The sequence below is a fragment of the Brassica napus genome, unplaced genomic scaffold (genome assembly GCF_020379485.1).
Source record: "Brassica napus cultivar Da-Ae unplaced genomic scaffold, Da-Ae ScsIHWf_974;HRSCAF=1374, whole genome shotgun sequence".
Taxonomy (NCBI): Eukaryota; Viridiplantae; Streptophyta; class Magnoliopsida; order Brassicales; family Brassicaceae; genus Brassica; species Brassica napus.
In genome coordinates, this window is record NW_026017008.1 from 1 (window position 1) to 19,190 (window position 19,190).

At 41.6% G+C, this 19,190-nt stretch overlaps 3 protein-coding genes, 1 long non-coding RNA gene and 1 pseudogene across 5 annotated transcripts; 4 read left to right on the forward strand and 1 right to left on the reverse strand.

The window, feature by feature from the left end:
- The first annotated feature begins 680 nt into the window (after window positions 1-680).
- On the forward strand, window positions 681-1,404 carry LOC125606781. Its single transcript, XR_007338025.1, has 4 exons — window positions 681-757; window positions 832-890; window positions 981-1,061; window positions 1,181-1,404. It is a non-coding gene; the product is annotated as an uncharacterized LOC125606781 (long non-coding RNA).
- A 1,165-nt stretch (window positions 1,405-2,569) lies between these two features.
- On the forward strand, window positions 2,570-4,775 carry LOC125606783 (annotated as a pseudogene).
- Window positions 4,776-4,908: 133 nt separating this feature from the next.
- On the reverse strand, window positions 4,909-6,366 carry LOC125606784 (pre-rRNA-processing protein TSR2 homolog). 2 transcript variants are annotated; one of them, XM_048775661.1, is made up of 5 exons: window positions 6,214-6,366; window positions 5,880-6,092; window positions 5,676-5,767; window positions 5,483-5,590; window positions 4,909-5,262 (listed from the first exon to the last, which is right to left on the reverse strand). In XM_048775661.1, exons 2-5 carry the CDS (start codon window positions 6,073-6,075, stop codon window positions 5,032-5,034), a joined length of 627 nt encoding a protein of 208 aa, XP_048631618.1. In that variant the 5' UTR covers window positions 6,076-6,092; window positions 6,214-6,366; the 3' UTR covers window positions 4,909-5,031. The 2 variants fall into 2 exon arrangements, with proteins under 2 accessions (XP_048631618.1, XP_048631619.1); XM_048775662.1 differs by having other exon boundaries at window positions 5,880-6,086; window positions 6,214-6,352.
- Window positions 6,367-6,480: 114 nt separating this feature from the next.
- Window positions 6,481-7,633, forward strand: LOC125606785 (late embryogenesis abundant protein 47-like). The gene is made up of 3 exons (XM_048775663.1): window positions 6,481-6,737; window positions 6,810-7,088; window positions 7,358-7,633. Exons 1-3 carry the CDS (start codon window positions 6,600-6,602, stop codon window positions 7,514-7,516), a joined length of 576 nt encoding a protein of 191 aa, XP_048631620.1. The 5' UTR covers window positions 6,481-6,599; the 3' UTR covers window positions 7,517-7,633.
- Window positions 7,634-8,297: 664 nt separating this feature from the next.
- Window positions 8,298-11,175, forward strand: LOC125606782 (probable nucleolar protein 5-1). Its single transcript, XM_048775660.1, has 8 exons — window positions 8,298-8,449; window positions 8,922-9,021; window positions 9,104-9,145; window positions 9,232-9,411; window positions 9,492-9,857; window positions 9,928-10,425; window positions 10,500-10,634; window positions 10,717-11,175. The coding sequence occupies exons 2-8, from the start codon at window positions 8,944-8,946 to the stop codon at window positions 11,023-11,025; spliced, it is 1,608 nt and encodes a 535-aa protein (XP_048631617.1). The 5' UTR covers window positions 8,298-8,449; window positions 8,922-8,943; the 3' UTR covers window positions 11,026-11,175.
- The last annotated feature ends 8,015 nt before the right edge of the window (window positions 11,176-19,190 follow it).

The window sequence follows — 19,190 nt, forward strand, 5'->3', positions numbered from 1 at the left end:
AGGTGCCGCTTCATCTTACAGATATTACATTAGATTCAAGAATGTTGGGAGAAAGCTGAAGAATATTAAGCCAAACTCCTGGTGGTTACATACCACACCCAGTTCTAAATCCTGAGAACCTGAGGTTTCTTATATACACTATCATCCTCTCTTCTTTCAAATCTCTTTGTTTTTATCTCTTTCTGTTTTGAGAATCCAAATCTTGTTTTTTGCAGATTCTTACAGAACAACGGGTCCAAGATATGAGAGAGATCAGCAGGGGAAGAATTTTGGTAGCTGGGGCTGACTGGTGGAACGGTTAGTGAACTGGGAGGTTTCTAAGAAGATGAACAAAACCTTAAGACAAAAAAACACTACTAAATCTAATGGAACAACTGTAAAACAGTTTTGTTAACTTTGTTACATTCTTGAACAATAGGTTTGTGTGGTGGAACCTACAGAAAGTGCAGTACTTAGCGGAGGAGAACCAGTGAGGAAACAAGAAAACATAACTGCCAGCCCTGAGATTCTAGGAATTTTAAAAAAATTATAAAATGAAAGCTAAATGATCAATACATATATATTTATTATATTTAAAGACAGAATAATTTATAGATATAGCTACTTCAATTTTGGAGACTTAGAAGTTCGAGTTCTTGATTATCTCTTACATAATAATACGAATTGGTTTCGTAATTTGTAGGTCCCATTTGTCCAGGGGATTGGTCCTGGTGTCATTCCAACCAATTTGGATTTAAGCATTGATGAAGTCATTCAGGTAAGTAAGAAGAGGTTATCTACTTCTAAATCATGAAACAATATTTTGAGAATTGCAATTTTTTTTGTATTCAGGTGACAAGTGAGAAGCTATTGAAACAGCCAAGCTTCTTGCTCTTAAAGAAGGATTATTGGTACTATTGGTTTAACGTTTGTCAGTATAAACCGGAGATTGACAACAAACCGGAGTTTATGATTAAACGCAATGATTAATTATTTTGTAGGTGGGAATATCGTCAGGGGCTGCAGCAGCCGCTGCATTAAAGGTTGCTAAACGGCCAGAAAACGCAGGCAAACTTATTGTGGTAAGCAAAACTGTCGGCCCTCAACCATATGGGCCCAAAGTTTAAAGGGCCCATTTAATAAACTGGATTTAACAGAAATTGAACCGAGTTAACTATCCCGGTTATCGATTTGTTTGCAGGTGATTTTTCCCAGTGGAGGAGAGCGTTATTTATCAACAGAACTGTTCGAGTCGGTCAGATATGAAGCAGAGCATTTGTCGATCGATTGATTGCCAAATGTGTGATTTGGTTTGGTTTGGTGAGAGATGTTGGTAACGAGATTACGGTTTGATTGTTTCAGATCATTGTAAAATCTGTAATAGTATTAGATGATGAATCATTATAGTTGTTCTTCATTACTGTAGTCCCCGGTCTAAAACTGTTTAAAGATGATCCTAATCTACCTAAGAGCGAGAGCATCAGTGAACTTCCCTTTGGGGTTCATCTTCTTAATTTTTTATTATTAAATTTTTTTCTTTTTTTCTGATTTTAAAAAAAAAAGAAAAAAAAATTGACCAATCTCAGGCCGTCACGTGTCGTGGACCCTCGCTACAGTGATGAACTTTAAGAGAGACGAGACGAACCGAGTTCTTTTACTTTTTTTAATATTTTTTTTTTCGTAAAACGTGTGATCCTCTCCTTAAAATTTCTACTGCGCATGCTCTAAGTAGCTTCATCTGGTATCGCATAAATCTTATCAAACGAAAAGAATATGCACATCTTGAGCTAAGATTTTTTTTAAAAAAATTGTTACAGATTTATAGTAGTAATAAATCATCACAGTTCAGTCACACATATTGGTATCAATAATTACATGAATTATATATTTAAAATAACATACATGTAACCACGCGTTATGTACTTAACATCATAACTATATTTGGTCGTTGTTGGAAAAATAGATTGGACATTATAATTCGATAATCTAGCCTAAACTCGGCCACTTTCAAACAGAAAACTGACCCCTTTCAAATAGAAAATGTCTTTTTTTTTGTTGATTTTAATTGGTTAAATTGACTATAATCCATTTTTATTTGGTTCAGATTGATCTTGTTGAATTCCAAATATTTGGTCCACTTTTCTAGCAATAAAATATAATTATATCACACATTTTACGTTAACCATATAGTTTGTGTAGTTAATATTGTGTAGATGTGTGACTATGTGATTGCTTATAGCTGGTATAGTTGACAATTTATTTTTTATTATCCGAGTTGATTAGAATCCAATCTGGATTAGTATTGCTTATAGTTATTTAACTTATTTTATTAGTATTAGTAAGACCATAATGCCAATAAAGTTTTAAATAATAGTGTGAGATATTATCTTGACATTAAACAAACACATGTTGACTGTTAAGACTTTTGGACGTTATTATTTTATCACTCAAAATTATGCATGCCAAACTCGTCTTAATACTTCATTCACATCGTGCAGTGTGCACCACAGGTCACATGTGACGTATACTAACAAATCATTTAACCATATTATATACACATAATTAATAATTATATTGATTGTACAACTACTCCATACTATATAATATGTCTATAATATATAGTGTCTGGTGTGGATTTAGAGAATCATCGGCTGATTTTCTCTTCATCACTGATTATATCCTTCAAACTATAAAAGGGTTGACTTCCTTTTCTTTCTTAAGGTATGACACTTTATTTTTGGGTTGTTTTTCGTTTAATCCATTGAAACATGAAGTAGCTGTGCGCTGTTCCTGCTACTTTTAGTATGTTTAGAGAACATAGAAGTTTAAGTATTTTGGGGATTGTGTGTCTTCTTCTTTGAATCTCAGGTCAAATCAAAGAGGGACCAACATGGAAGATGGTTGCATGATCAAAAAGATGTCACTGAAGTAATAACTCTCTAGTTTTGTTTTGTTTTTCTTCCTCTGAATCAATCTGCTTTCTTGCAATAAGAACATGTCTAAAAGCATTTTCTGTGTGTTTCTTTCCATTTTGTACAGTTGATTGGTTACACACCAATGGTGTATCTGAACAGAATTGTTGACGGTTGCGTAGCCCGTATAGCTGCTAAGCTTGAGATGATGCAGCCTTGCTCTAGCGTCAAAGACAGAATCGCTTATAGTATGATTAAAGATGCAGAAGACAAAGGCTTGATTAAGCCTGGAGAGGTTTAATACAAAACAACTTAAAAACAATATAATATAACCTCTCTCTCTCTCTCTCTCTCTCTCTCTCTCTCTCTCAATATTTTCATTAATATAGTTTCATTGTTTGTTCTTGGTTTAGAGTACGTTGATAGAGCCAACGGCTGGTAACACTGGGATCGGTTTAGCCTGCATAGGAGCAGCAAGAGGCTATAAAGTAACTCTCCTGATGCCGTCAACGATGAGCTTAGAGAGGAGAATCATTCTAAAAGCATTAGGTGCAGAGCTCCATCTCACAGACATGAGCATAGGCATTAAAGGACTGTTGGAGAAAACTGAAGAGATGCTAAACAAAACTCCTGGTGGTTTTGTTCCACAACAGTTTGAAAATCTTGCAAACCCTGAGGTTTTTATATAATATCATACATCAAAAAAGTCCATGTTGTTTGAGTACTCTCTTTCTTTTGACTCTAATGATTTGTTTCTTGCAGATTCATTACCAAACCACTGGTCCGGAGATATGGAGAGACTCAGCAGGGAAAGTAGATATTTTCATTGCTGGTGTTGGAACTGGTGGAACGGTTACTGGAGTAGGGAGGTTTCTCAAGGAGATGAATAAAGACATTAAGGTGCAAAAACTTCTTGAAAACTAAGTCTAAATACTAGGGTTTTCAAGAAAAGTATATATAACTTTTTGTTACATTCTTGAGCAACAGGTTATTGCTGTGGAACCTACAGAGAGTCCAGTACTCAGTGGAGGAGAACCAGGTGAGTCAAGAAACATTGTTTCCTTTGTCTTCATTTCCCAAGAGATTTTGCATTTCTAATCATAATGCATTTGAACCAGGTCGACATTTGATACAAGGGATTGGTGCTGGTATCATCCCAGCCAATTTGGATTTAAGCATTGTTGATGAAATCATTCAAGTAAGTAGCCAAGATTTATCTACACACTTTCTTGAATCTTGAAACAATGTTTCTGAGACTTGCAATCTCTTTTTTTTTGTTGATTCAGGTGACTGGTGAGGAAGCTATTGAAACAGCCAAGCTTCTTGCTCTTAAAGAAGGATTGCTGGTACAACTGGTTTAACCTTTTTTTCTAAGTGTATAAAACTATGAAACATAGGAGTTTAATGTGATCAGTGTGATAATCTGGCAGGTGGGAATATCCTCTGGAGCAGCAGCAGCTGCTGCGTTGAAGGTTGCAAAGCGGCCAGAAAACGCAGGCAAACTCATTGCGGTAAATATTTTTTTTTTGTCTCTGACTAAACATAAATGTTTGAGTTTAGATTATTTAATGTTGCGGTTCTTGTCTGGTTTTTGCAGGTGCTTTTTCCAAGTGGAGGAGAACGTTATTTATCAACCAAACTGTTTGATTCTGTTAGATTTGAAGCAGAGAATTTGCCGGTTGAATGAGTGGCCATCTGTGACTCGGTTTGGTTGTGATACAAGATGTTTGTACCAAGATTACAGTCTGATTATTCCTGATCATTTGTAAAATCTATAAAGTTGCATATTCATGTGCATACTTTATGTTTATCTTCATCCTATAAATGAACACCAATAAAACAGAATAAATAGCACGAAAGAAGGTACAACGTTTTGATACCAAATTGTGAAAGAAACTGTTGCTTTCAAGATTTGAGATGGATTGGTTACTCATAAAGTGACCTTCTCTAGTGTCTTCAACAATGAACCTAGAGAGGAAAAATCTTCCAAGTGGATGAGAATCTTAAAGCAAATCAGTATGTGAAAACAATGACACAACCTTGTGATTTTGTTTAGAAAGTAACAATATATTATATGTATTTCAGTTTAGAAACAAAACAAGCCAAAACTGTTAACATTACATAACACCATTGAAACTGTTTAATTCCTCTTGCCCTTGTTTTTTCTACTTGGAACAACCGTCCAGCCATCATCAGCTTTTGGTTCATCAACCGGCATGGCTTCTGGTCTCCCGTTTGAGCAGTTCTCAGCTGCATCCACCATCATGTCTGTGCTTTGATCATTGCTCATCTCTGTATCCTCATCATCATCATCTTCATCATCGCTCTCCTCATCATCCTCATCCTCATCCTCATCGTTACCGTTTGAAACCTGCAATACCCAAGAAAGCCTCATTTCTTAACCTCGAAAATGATCTTAACCAAACTACCAATATATAACATTATCAAATACTCTCACAATCATCAAACGTCTATAACTAATGAAATCACACAGACATCAGGACATCAATGGAATATAAAATGAATCTCAAGCGTGTCTTCACTACAGCCAATATCTAGAAGAGAATGTCTGAGAAAATACAGTTACAAACCTTGACAACTTTTGCACTAGTCTGAGAACTAGTCACCCTCAGCTTCTCAACCCTTTGGTAGTTACCTTCGAGACATTCATAATACAAATCTAGCAACGTCTCTGTCACCTATCAGTAGCAACACAGAAGAAAAAAAAACACCATCAGTAACAAGAAACTAACATCAAGATCCAAAAAAAAAAACAATCTATACCTCCTCAAGGCTTCCATCATCAGCCAGAGTGTTAAGCTCATTAAGACCATTCTCTAGAATATCAGCTAACCCATCAAAGCCCATCGTTGGATCTTCAAGAAAGATGAACACACAAGAGTGAAGTAATCAGAAAGCTATCATCTTTAACAGCAAAACTCATATAAAAATCGAAACTTTTTATGGAAAAAGCTATAAAGATGAAACCTTTTAAACGGATGAAGTAATCGAGAACATTCGAAACGGTGCGTTCCGCTTTCAGATGAGAGTCTCGGCCGCCCCAGCCGTTATCGACGGCGGCTCTCATGGCTGTCCACCGTGAAAGTATCAAACCAATTCCTTCGTTCAGAACGGCCTTCTCCTCCGCCGTCAACACCACTGGTCCGCTAGGTCTTGAATCCATTTCTCCTTCCTCTTTCTCTATTTGATCAAATAAAAAAAAAAACTACTGAGCTAACAAATTCCAAATTCAGACAACAGATTCAACGAGACAAGTAAAGGTGGAAACTTTATGTAATAGAGAGAGAATTAAAAGAAACACCTGTTAAACGCCGGCGAGACGGTGAGCAAAGCAGGTTGTGATCGGCGACGTTACGGCGGAGTAAATGAAGTGATTGTTTCTCGTCAAGCTGGAACCTTTAGAAACCCTAGTTATTAACGGGTTCGAATGGCAATAGCATATTGTCGGTTTAGGCTAAACCGAACCAAGTGTTGTTAAACTGTACACGTGTCAGTTTTTTATTGGCTTGTTGGGAGGGAAAAATTGAGAGGAAGTCAAGGAGAACCCTTTGTTCTGATTGTGTAAAAGGATCACAGAATTGAATAGTTCGTGTAAAACTATATAAAGTTTTAAACATTACATATTCGTGTTGCGTGGTATACAAGGAACAGAGAGAATTTAGGTTTGACCTCATAGAGGAAGAAGAAATGAACGTAGAACAGCTTGAGAAACCTATCACTTACGACGTAAAACATGAGGCGGAGAAGATTCCGGCGACGGAGAAAAGCAGTGAAGCGGCGGAGGACAAAGAGAAGGGTGTTGTCGCCGATGCCTCCGGTGGACAGGTCAATACATTATCCGATGAATTATAATACGTGTTACATTTCAACATGTTACATAGAACCTTAACTTTGTAGGCGGAGGGAGAAGTAAACGAGAAAAAGATTGTAGCAAATCCTCCGGCTTCGGAAGGAACCATAACGATAGGAGAGGCTCTAGAGGCGGCGGTTCTCACAGCAGGGAATAAACCGGTAGAGTGGAGTGATGCAGCCGCGATACAAGCGGCTGAGGTTAGAGCCACGGGAAGGACCAACATCATGCCCGGTGGTGTTGCCGCTTCGGCTCAATCTGCTGCCACTCTCAATGCTAGAGCTAACTCGGAGGACGACAAGACTACGCTCGCCGTTGTTCTCACTGTGAGTAAAACACTAGAATCTAATGTTCATGACCGGTACAACGGGATGAAACGTTTATCTTGGCTACAAATGTTAAAAAGTAATTATATATCCCCAAATTATCAAAAAAAAAATTATTAAGATTAACAGAAAAATATTTATGGTCTCGTAAATCTTAGAACTAATCTTGCCAATGTCTTGATAGATTGTGTACAGTATCTACAGTTTGTGTCCGAGCTCTAACCATGTTTGTCCTTTTATGGGCGGCACAATGATAATGGTTTTGAAAGGGAGCAAGAAGCAAGTTACCATCAGACAAACCCGCCACGAGGAAAGACGCAGAGGGGGTGACAGGTGCAGAGATGAGGAACGATCCTCACCTCACTACTTACCCAACCGGCGTGGCCGCCTCTGTAGCTGCAGCTGCTCGGATTAATCAAGCCAAGTGATACCCATTCTTTTCTTTCTTGAGACTCACGTGACTAATGGTATCGAGTTGTCAAGTATGTAAACTAGCTTATTTGTATATATGTTGATGTGTATAATAATATAAGATTTTGAAACTTCTTTTTAATTGTACCTAGCTGAACTAGAAGTAAGCCACATTAATGCCAACAAGTATCCAAGAAGATCAGAATGAAGTGCATAAGTTACAATGGTTGAAGATTAAACTTTCTTAAGCTTTAAATTCAGATCTTATTACAAAATGTAACTCGCATTACAAACAGAATTACAGAACACAACAATATAACTCTTTGAAACAAACAAGTAATAATAATAGTCACACACAAAAACATGTAGGCAAGTTCTTAGATGTTTTAAAAACAATGTAACTTTGAGTTGTTGTGTCCCTTTAAAACCAGAACTGCAACATCCACAAGTGCAAAATGCTCCTAAAGTAGCAATTAAAGAACCACCCTAACATCCAGACCTGTTTCTTGATTGATCCCTGGTAGACCATGTCAAATCTTGAGACTTAAGATAAGAATCGAACTTGGAACCAAAGAAACATTGTTGAGTTAAAAAGAAAAAAAAAGTTTTCATCCTGACTTGACTTATATAAACTGTAATCTTTAACAAAATAAAAATGGGCCTGCCTTTTCATTCTTAAACTAATTTATTTTGTTCTATTACTTTCCCGGATCAACTAATTCGACAGGATTCCACTTAATGGGCCGAGTTTGAGCCCAAAAAGGCTGGATTTTATAAAAACCCTAGGTTACAAAAATAAAAACGGCACTTGGCATTAAAACGCAGCGTACCGAGTAACTCATACCCTTTCTTCATCCACTATAAGAACATCTTAAACCCTAGTTAACTCGCGGCTCCTACTTTCTCTCTCTCTCATTCGCTGTCTCTCCGCTGTTCCTAAACCCTCCCAGGTATTGAATCTTTCTCACCCTGTATGTACTACATGGCTTCAAGTTATTGGTCTTGGTCTTAGTATAGTTCTAGGGTCATGGTTTGCTGTTTTAGAGATTTTGAAACACAGCCTCGGTCTTAACTCGTGTTCTGTCTCTTTCTCTTGCTGTTCCTGTATTTTTCAGATTATAACATGTAAACTAAGAAAATGGATCAAAAGACTTTCTCCTTTAATTTTTTTTTTCTTACTAGCTAATTAGCTTTAGCTCGCAAACCATTTTTTTTTTAGCTCTAACTGAACTCGTGTTCTGTCTTATCTTGTTTTTTTCCTGTTCATTAAGTTTATAATATGTAAACTAAGAAAAGGGATTAAAAGAGTTTTATCTTTAAAAGTTGTTACTTATTGGCTCATTAGCTCTAGTTCCGAAAATGTAAGTTATAAGTGTACGTCTAGCTAATTAGATTGTTTGCTTTCAATCTTATAATCATCAGGTGTTGACTTCAGCTTGCGACAATGCTTCTATTGTTTGAGACGCCAGCTGGTTTCGCCGTTTTTAAAGTATTAGATGAAGGAAAGCTCTCTAACGTTGAGGTTACCCATCTTCACCTTCTCAAGTTTCTTTTTTTTTTTGTTATACCGTCTTTGTTTATCTAAAACTATTCGTGTTTTGTAGGATTTGGGTAATGTGTTCTCCTCTGCAGAGTCTGCCCGAAAGGTGATTCATCTGTTTTTGGCTATATAGTTCTTTTGGCTTTATCTTCTGTGTAGTAGTAACTAACGCTTTGGTGTTGTTGGTTACAGATGGTAAAGCTCAAGGCTTTTGACAAGTTTGACAACACCTCCGAAGCTCTTGAAGCCGTCGCCAAGCTCCTTGAAGGAACTCCCAGCAAGGGTCTCCGCAAGTTTCTGAAAGCCAACTGCGAAGGTGAAACCTTAGCCGTTGCTGACTCCAAGCTCGGAAACATCATCAAGGAGAAACTGGTTAGTGTATTCTATTTGTATATTTTCATTGTTATGACTTATGAGTTGTGTTTCTTACGAATTTGCTCTCACTTCTATAGAAAATAGACTGTGTCCACAACAATGCTGTCATGGAGTTGTTAAGAGGAGTGAGAAGCCAGCTCACCGAACTCATCTCCGGATTGGGAGACCAAGACTTGGCTCCGATGAGCTTGGGGCTGTCTCACAGCCTCGCGAGATACAAGCTTAAGTTCAGCTCCGACAAGGTTGATACCATGATCATCCAAGCGATTGGTCTGCTTGATGACCTTGACAAGGAGCTCAACACTTACGCTATGAGGGTCCGTGAATGGTACGGCTGGCATTTCCCCGAGCTCGCCAAGATCATAAGCGACAACATCCTCTACGCCAAGTCTGTGAAGCTGATGGGAAACAGAATCAATGCAGCAAAGCTAGACTTCTCTGAGGTTGGTTTAAGCCTTTTGTTTATTATTTTTGGTGTTTCATGAATCCTAAGCCTTTTAACACTTATGGCAGATACTGGCTGATGAAGTTGAAGCTGAGCTGAAAGAGGCTGCTGTGATCTCCATGGGAACTGAAGTCAGTGACCTTGATTTGATGCACATCAGGGAGCTTTGTGATCAGGTTCTGTCTCTTGCTGAGTACAGAGCTCAGCTTTATGACTACTTGAAGAGCAGGATGAACACTATTGCTCCGAACCTGACTAGTCTTGTTGGTGAGCTTGTTGGTGCTCGGTTAATCTCTCACGGTGGGAGTTTGTTGAACCTCTCGAAGCAGCCTGGGAGCACTATTCAGATTCTTGGAGCTGAGAAGGCTTTGTTCAGAGCGCTTAAGACCAAACACGCCACTCCTAAGTATGGTTTGATCTACCATGCGTCTGTGGTTGGTCAGGCTGCGCCTAAGCACAAGGGTAAAATCTCGCGGTCGCTGGCTGCGAAAGCTGCGCTTGCTATCCGTTGTGATGCGCTTGGTGATGGTGAGGACAACAGTATGGGAGTTGAGAACCGTTTGAAGGTAAGGCTTCAATAGTTTTCTTCTGTCATCTCAATCTGAACAACCTTATTGACCATGTTGTTTTTTGGACACAGCTTGAAGCGAGGTTGAGAAGTCTTGAAGGGAAAGATCTAGGACGTCTCTCTGGCTCAGCTAAAGGCAAGCCAAAGGTTGAGGTTTATGACAAGGATAAGAAGAGTGGATCTGGTGGTCTGATCACTCCTGCTAAGGTCAGATTGATTTAAACTTTGTTTATGTAAATGTCTGAAGCTATGGATGTGAAGCTGAGTTGGATTGTGCTTTTGGTTGCAGACTTACAACACTGCTGCGGATTCTCTTATTGGACAAACGTCCAAAGCTGAGGAGAGTGTCAAAGAGAAGAAGGATAAAAAGAAGAAGAAGAAGGCTGATGCAGAGGAGGAAGAAGAAGCCAAGACTGAGGAGCCGTCTAAGAAGAAGTCAAAGAAGAAGAAGGCCGAAGTAGAGCCTGAGACCGAAGAGGCTATAACCGAGGAGCCTTCAAAGAAGAAGAAGAAGAGAAAGCATGAGGAAGAAGAAACTGAGATGCCTGCCAAGAAGAAAGAGAAGAAGGATAAGAAGAAAAAGAAGAGTGAGGCTTGAAGAGAGTTTAATTTTTTTTTTTGAGTGCGTTTATTGTCTTTTTGTTTCTGCCGTAGGTGTTATTTGAAAACTTTTAAGAACTGATCATCTATTTGTAAGGCTTAGTCATTTTGCCAGAAACTTGCATTTCTAATGAATTTTATTAAAGTATCTAACAAGGTTTAATAAAAATAGGTTAGACATGCCATGGAGTTAGGTTTGTATACCTAGTTTCAACATGTTTTCGCATGGACCAAGTGAGAACACCATCGACCCCAACTACCAATATGTGTCAAAACTTTGTTCCCAACATGAATCAAAATTGAGGGTAGAAGGGTTCATAAAATCATACTCATCATCTACACAGTACAACGTAGTATGTATATGTGGCCTTTTTAGTTTTTATTTTCCCTCAACAAGTTTTAAATAGTTATATTATGCATCATTGTGGACATATCTATACTATTATTTGCGAAGTAAATTTTCGGAATCGAGCTCTCACGTTAAAAGTTGGAGTGGTTAATAACATTTATACCCTTAATGAATAAAATGTATAACTAAATTAAAAATAAAACGAAATTTTAATTTATTTGATTAGATAATTGATTAAAATTAATAATAATAAGAATTATCTAAAATCTAAAAATATAATTTAAAAAAGAGATAATTTTTGTATATATTGTATTGTTATCTGAAAAATTCTTTTAGTAAAAAGTTAAAAACATGAATTGTATAACTAAATATTAATCAAATAAAATATATAACTAAATTAAAAAATAAAAACAAAATTTTAATTTAATTGATTAAAATTAATAATAGTAAGAATTATCCAAAATCTGAAAATATAAATTAAAAAAGAAATAATTTATGTATATATTGTATTGTTATCTGAAAAAATCTTTTAGTAAAAAGTTAAAAACATGAATTATATAACTAAATATTAATCAAATAAAATTTGTAATTATAAAAAATATTGAATTATCCAAAATCGAAAAAATATAATTAAAAAATATAATTTTTATATATATTTATATTATATTGTTATCTGAAAAAATATTTTAGTAAAAAGTTAAAAACATAAATTACATAATTAAATATTAATCAAATATTTTTTTTTAATTATATAATTAAAAATATGATATTAAATTATTTTAAAATTTATTTTAATATAATGAATATAGTGTATAAAGAACTTTTCAAAAATTATGAAAATGTTTAAGCCTGCATCGCGGGCAAAACACCTAGTTATAAGTATAACTACAGAAAGACTGAGATTATCATCAATAGGTAAAATCAGAAATATGATGGTCTATTTGAATGTGTAGATGATGCATTTTCATGATCTTTAATTCCGAAAAGAACTGAATACTTTATATTTTATTAATTTGCCCCTGTTTTATTTGACATCATATATTTTTCTTACATAAATTTCACATGACCTTTTTTTTTTGTCAACCACATGACCTTCAAATATTGGAAGAGTCAATTCATTTGTGTATGATAACCATGATAATTAAAACAATTTGTTTGGCAATAATTTGCAACTAAGTATGTTAATATATCCTTATTTTTGCCTACGTTATAATTTATAAATCATCTTTCTTGCTTGGCACTAATTTGCACGTCAAATATTGAACAACTGTATAAACTTGGAATGAAAATCCAATATTAACGAAAATATATATTTTAAACGTTTTAAAAGACCATTTCTACGACGTGGACAGATTTTGGAGTGTTGTATGATTGGATTAAGACCATTTTATGTTATCCTCACGTAGATTGAATCTTGGTCTGATTATAATATGTTTTTCTTTGACAGTAAAAATAATGACTCAATAATTGCGGACCAATGATCTCTCTTTATATTCTCTCTCTCTCTCTCTCTCTCTCTCTCTCTCTCTCTAGCTGCTCAAAGCAGGACCGTACACGTCTCTCTCTCTCTCTCATTTGAAATTTTGATTCGTATAAAAATCTTCACAGTCGCGTACGTAATTTTGTGCTCTGATTCCTTTAGATTTTCTTTTTTCTATTTCGTGAGAGAGAGAGAGACTCTCTATTTCCTTCGAATCGCTCAAGAATCTCCTCAGGCTTGTAGGAGATGGATTACATCCCTCCACAAGGCCCATCATATAACAGGCCCTAGCCCGACAAGGTCGATCGAGCTTAGTCGGCTTAGCGGCTAGAAACGTCAGCTCGACCCTAGAGTATTTTAAGCCGGTCAGCTGAGCCGATCAGCTATACTCGGCTCGGACGAAATAGTATCGAGGCCCACATACTCGGCCTTTGGGCGACAAGGCCCAAAGGATAGGCGCGATTAGGGCATCACGCGCGAGGGTACTATAAGAGAGGAGGAGGAGGCAACGAGAGTGAGGACTCTTGGACAAATCACACACTAAGCGGCTAGATTTAGGGTTTCCTAATCATCTCTTTGATCTTGTCGTTTAAACCTCTGATCTTGTCTCCTTACCTTTGATCAGTCTTGTAACTCATTGTTTTGATTCTAATAAAAACGTCTTTAGTCACCCCATTTTCTAAGTTCTTCGTTCTAATCAACCGAATCCTGTACAAACAATTGGCGCCCACCGTGGGGCTGACTAAAGCAACGTTCTAGATCTACATGGCTCAAGACGACGCCGCCTTCGGCGCCCCAGGCGAGGAACCGACGCCTACGCCTGCGGCCGCGCCGCCCATCACCTCAGAATTCATGAGCTCCGTCATGGCTCGACTCGCCCGCCAAGACGAAGTCCAAAAGACAACCAACGACCAACTCGCTGCTTTGGTCGCGGCGCTCACAGCCCCTGAGGGACAAACTAGCCGTCCCCAGCTAACACGCCGCCGCCTCTTCAACACAAATCCTACGGCAGCCGGAGTCGACCATATCTCTGACGACTCGGAGCCTAACGAAGCCTTTCTCGCAGACGCTCCCCCAGCAGGCTCAGATCTCACGACAATACGCGAGCTCGCCGAGCTCAAACTCAGCCTTCAACAAATGGGAGAGAAGATCCACCATGTAACCAGCGCAGCTCCGCAAATAGAGAGCGTACTCGCCGCAACCTCGCGCACTCCTTTTACTCGCGCGCTAACTAGCGTCCAACTCGGAAAGATAGAAAAGCTGCGCCTACCTGAGTACAAGCCCGGCGGAGACCCGGTAGAACATATGACCGCTTTTAACATCGCGATGGCGCGAGCTCGTCTCCCCGACGACGAAAAGGACGCAGGTTACTGCCAGCTGTTCGTCGAGACTCTTCACGAGCAAGCCCTGACTTGGTTCTCCCAGTTGGAGGAGAACTCAATCGGATGTTTTCGCGACCTATCAGCAGCTTTTCTCAAGACATACATCATGTTCACAAAGCGCAGCGCCACTGCGTCCAGCCTATGGAACCTCAATCAGAAAAAGGATCAGAGCTTGCGCGACTACATGGAGAAATTCAAAGCCGTAGTGTCAAAAATTGAGATCCCAGACGGAATCGCTATCGATGCATTGCGCAACACCCTGTGGGTCCACTCCAAGTTCCGAGAAGACCTGTACCAGAATCCAACCAAGTCGCTCCAAGACGCTATCGCACGCTCCGATAACTTCATCCGAATGGAGGAGGACACCAACGCAATCCTCAGCAAGATGAGCGCACCCAAGGCTCCAGCGGCTAAGAACGCAAATGCGCGACAAGAACCGCGCCAGCACGCTCCAAACGACAAAAACGGTCCCAAGGATGGTTACATGTATGTCGTGAACGAGAATAACACACCAATCTCCACTCTCGTAGTTCGCGGGGAGGGGTGGAACAAGTGGGTAAGAGAACTCGAGTCATCCGACAAAAAAGTCGATTCTGTTTGCACCACCCAACCCGCAGCTGGAGTCGGATCAGCAGCAGGACCTTCCCGGACCGTCGACCTCACCAAGCATTGCAAGTATCACGACGTTAAAGGACACGATACCTCAGAATGCAAATCCCTCTACGCGCATTACCTCTCGTCCCTTGCAAGCGGCGAGTTTAAGTTTGAGCCATTGAAAGCCAAACCAAAGAACGGTAAGAGCTGGAGCAAGAACAAAGAACGAAGAGCCCAGCGCAAAGCCACTGGCAGAGGTCGACAAAACGATACTCCGCAACGAGACGACGAGGAAGAAACCCCACGGGATAACGGCGGGGGAGACTCCTCAGCCGACGAAGAGCATCCGGCTAACCGCAGGCGCATTGAGGTTATACTCTCTCAGCAGTCCTTGTCGTCCGACGAAGACAACGACGATTCGCCTGTACCCGGAGACCTGAGAGACAGCCTTAAACGGCGCCTCGCGCCGGAAAACGTAAGCGATACCACACGCAGAGATCTCCGGACGACGCTCGATGCACGGAAGTCTCGGCGCATCTCGACAAACGATGGCAACAATAACGAAGGGCCAATTGGCGACCTCCGAGACAAACTCAATGCCGGAGTAAGCGATCTCCGCGTGAAGCTTAACAAGTCAAAACCCACAGACTTACGACGACAGTTGGAGCGAGCTAAAGGTCAACCTCAACTCCCACCTCCTGATACTAGCGTACCAAAAGACCTCCGCGCCTTACTGAACTCCAAGCGAGTACAAACGGGGCAGTCTTTGAACGTCATCATGGGGGGTTCCCCTAGCGGCGACTCAGTCCGTTCCGTGAAAGATTATCGCCGACAAGTCGCGACGTCTCAGAAGTGGCCGAGTAAACCGTCAAGTCATCCTCCAATAACCTTCTCATCAGATGACGCTGAAGGTGTTCACGCGCCCCATAATGATCCCCTCCTCGTCGTCCTTGGAATTGGAGAGTATGATGTCACCAAGATCCTTATTGACACCGGGAGTTCCGTTGACCTCATCTTCCGAGGAACTCTGCAGAAGATGGGAGTCGACCTCGACGATATAAAAGCATCCTCCAGAACGCTAACAGGATTCAACGGGTCATCCGAAACCATATTGGGAACGATCCGTCTCCCGGTGCGCGCATGCGGCGTTACTCGAACGGTCAAATTCGCCGTCGTTAGCACAAAAGCTCCGTATCACGCTATACTCGGTACTCCTTGGTTACACTCTATGCAAGCTGTCCCTTCCACCTACCATCAATGCGTCAAGTTTCCGGGCACGGACGGGAAGATAAAAACATTGCGTGGGGACCAAAAGGCCGCTAGGGATCTCCTAGTCGCCACGGTCAAACTCCAACGAGCGTCGCTACCCGTGAACTCAGTGTCCCCTCCAACCCCAAAAGTCCACTCTCAGGAAAGCGAAGTCCTCGAGTTACCCGTCGACGACGTCGACCAGAGTCGAACCGTCAGAGTTGGAGCATACCTCTCCGATGAGATGCAGCAGTCAATCCTGGATTTCCTCAGACAGAACGTGTCCACGTTCGCCTGGTCTATGACAGACATGAAAGGCATCGACCCGAGTATAACCACTCACGAACTAAACGTCGACCCAACGTTCAAGCCTATCCGACAGAAGAGACGCAAGCTCGGCCCTGATAGGTCTAAGGCAGTAAACGAAGAAGTCGACAGGCTACTTGGCGCGGGTTCGATTGCTGAAGTCCGCTACCCTGAGTGGTTGGCAAACCCGGTAGTCGTCAAAAAGAAAAATGGTAAGTGGCGCGTCTGCGTCGACTTCACCGACCTGAATAAAGCCTGTCCAAAGGATAGCTACCCTCTTCCCAGCATCGACCGTCTAGTCGAGTCCACGGCTGGGAACGAGATGCTCACCTTCATGGACGCCTTTTCCGGATACAACCAGATAATGATGCACCCGGACGATCGCGAGAAGACGGCCTTCATCACAGATAGGGGAACCTATTGCTACAAGGTCATGCCATTCGGCCTGAAGAACGCCGGAGCAACCTACCAGAGGCTTGTCAACAAGATGTTCGCAGATAAGCTGGGCACCACCATGGAAGTGTACATCGACGATATGCTGGTTAAGTCGCTCCATGCAACCGATCATCTCCGCCACCTACAAGAATGCTTCGAGACCCTCAACAAGTACGGCATGAAGCTAAACCCAGCGAAGTGCACGTTCGGGGTTTCTTCCGGCGAGTTCCTTGGTTACATTGTCACACAGCGAGGAATCGAGGCGAACCCAAAGCAAATCTCTGCGGTTCTAAACCTCCCAAGTCCGAAGAACAGCAGGGAAGTGCAGCGACTCACGGGCCGCATAGCCGCTCTAAATCGATTCATCTCCAGATCCACTGACAAGTGCCTCCCATTCTATGATCTCTTGCGAGGAAATAAGAAGTTCATTTGGGACGAAAGATGCGAGGAAGCATTCACTCAACTCAAACAGTATCTGACTACACCCCCAGTACTCGCTAAGCCTGACGTCGGCGACGTTCTGTCTCTCTATGTCGCAGTATCACAGGCTGCAGTCAGCAGTGTTCTGATAAAAGAAGACCGCGGCGAGCAAAAGCCCATCTTCTATACAAGCCGACGCATGACAGGACCGGAGACGCGGTATCCAACTCTGGAAAAGATGGCTTTAGCAGTTGTTGAAGCAGCGAGAAAACTACGACCGTATTTCCAGTCGCACTCCGTGGAAGTACTGACCGATCAGCCTCTCCGAACGATACTCCAGAACACTAACAGATCTGGCAGACTCACGAAGTGGGCCATCGAACTCGGCGAGCTCGATATCATCTACAAGAATCGCACGGCGGCAAAATCCCAGGTCCTTGCCGACTTCTTGGTCGAACTGGCCCCAGAATTAGAGCAAGATCTCACACTCCCAAGCTCAAACTGGACTTTGCACGTCGATGGCTCGTCAACTAACAAAGGAGCAGGCGCTGGAGTCCAATTGCAATCCCCGACCGGCGAGCTGATCCGACAGTCTTTCAGCTTTGGCTTTCCCGCTTCAAACAACGAGGCGGAATACGAATCTCTCATCGCAGGACTCCGCTTAGCAAAAGCCGTCAAAGCTAAACGTCTAAGCGCTTACTGTGACTCCCAGTTAGTCGCCAGTCAGTTCAGTGGCGACTACGACGCCCGCAACGATCGAATGGACGCCTATCTTAGAATAGTGCAAAGCCTGGCGGCAGAGTTCGAATTTTTCGAACTCATCAAAGTTCCGAGAGGCGAGAACGTCTGCGCCGATGCCCTCGCCGCCCTTGGCAGCAAGCTTCGTGATCAAGTGAAGAGAACCATCCCGATACATCGTATCGAGAAACCAAGCATCGACGTCCTAACCGATCAAACCCTCATCGCCCAAGTCGCTGAACCCGCCACTCCAGACGACGATGGGTTTGGCCCTGACTGGAGAAATGAATTCATCGACTACCTCTCAAAAGGGGAACTCCCAGCAGAAAAATGGGCGGCTCGCCGGCTAAAAACCCGCAGCGCCCATTACGTCGTTCTCGATGATGAACTGCATAGATGGACTGCGAGTAAGGTGCTCTTAAAATGCATCCATGGCGACGAGACAGCAAGGGTTATGGCGGAAACGCATGAAGGCGCCGGTGGAAATCACTCGGGCGGACGTGCGTTAGCAATAAAAGTAAGGAGCTTAGGTTTCTTCTGGCCAACAATGAACGCGGATTGCGAGTCTTATGCGAGAAGCTGCGACAAGTGCCAACGGCACGCACCCAGCATCCATTGTCCAACCGAACTGTTGCGAACAACCACCGCTCCCTACCCGTTCATGCGATGGGCGATGGACATCATAGGACCACTCCCCTGCTCCCGCCAAAGACGCTTCATCCTCGTCCTCACCGACTACTTCACCAAATGGATCGAAGCTGAAGCATACGCTCAAGTTACAGACAAAGAAGTCCGCGGCTTCGTCTGGAAAAACATTATTTGCCGCCACGGACTGCCCTACGAGATCGTCACCGACAACGGGTCACAGTTCATGTCAGGCAACTTTAAGGAATTCTGTAGCAAGTGGAACATTCGGCTAAGCCCATCCACTCCACGTTACCCGCAGGGTAATGGCCAAGCCGAATCCTCCAACAAACTCATCATCGACGGCATTAAAAAGCGTCTAGACCTCAAAAAAGGTCACTGGGCTGACGAACTCGACGGAGTCCTATGGAGCCATCGCACGACTCCACGAGGATCGACTAAATCGACACCCTTCTCTCTCGCTTACGGTGTTGAAGCCATGGCTCCTGCAGAAGTTAACGTTTCAAGCCTCAGACGTTCCAAAATGCCTCAATACGTCGAGCTAAACAAGGAGATGCTACTCGACG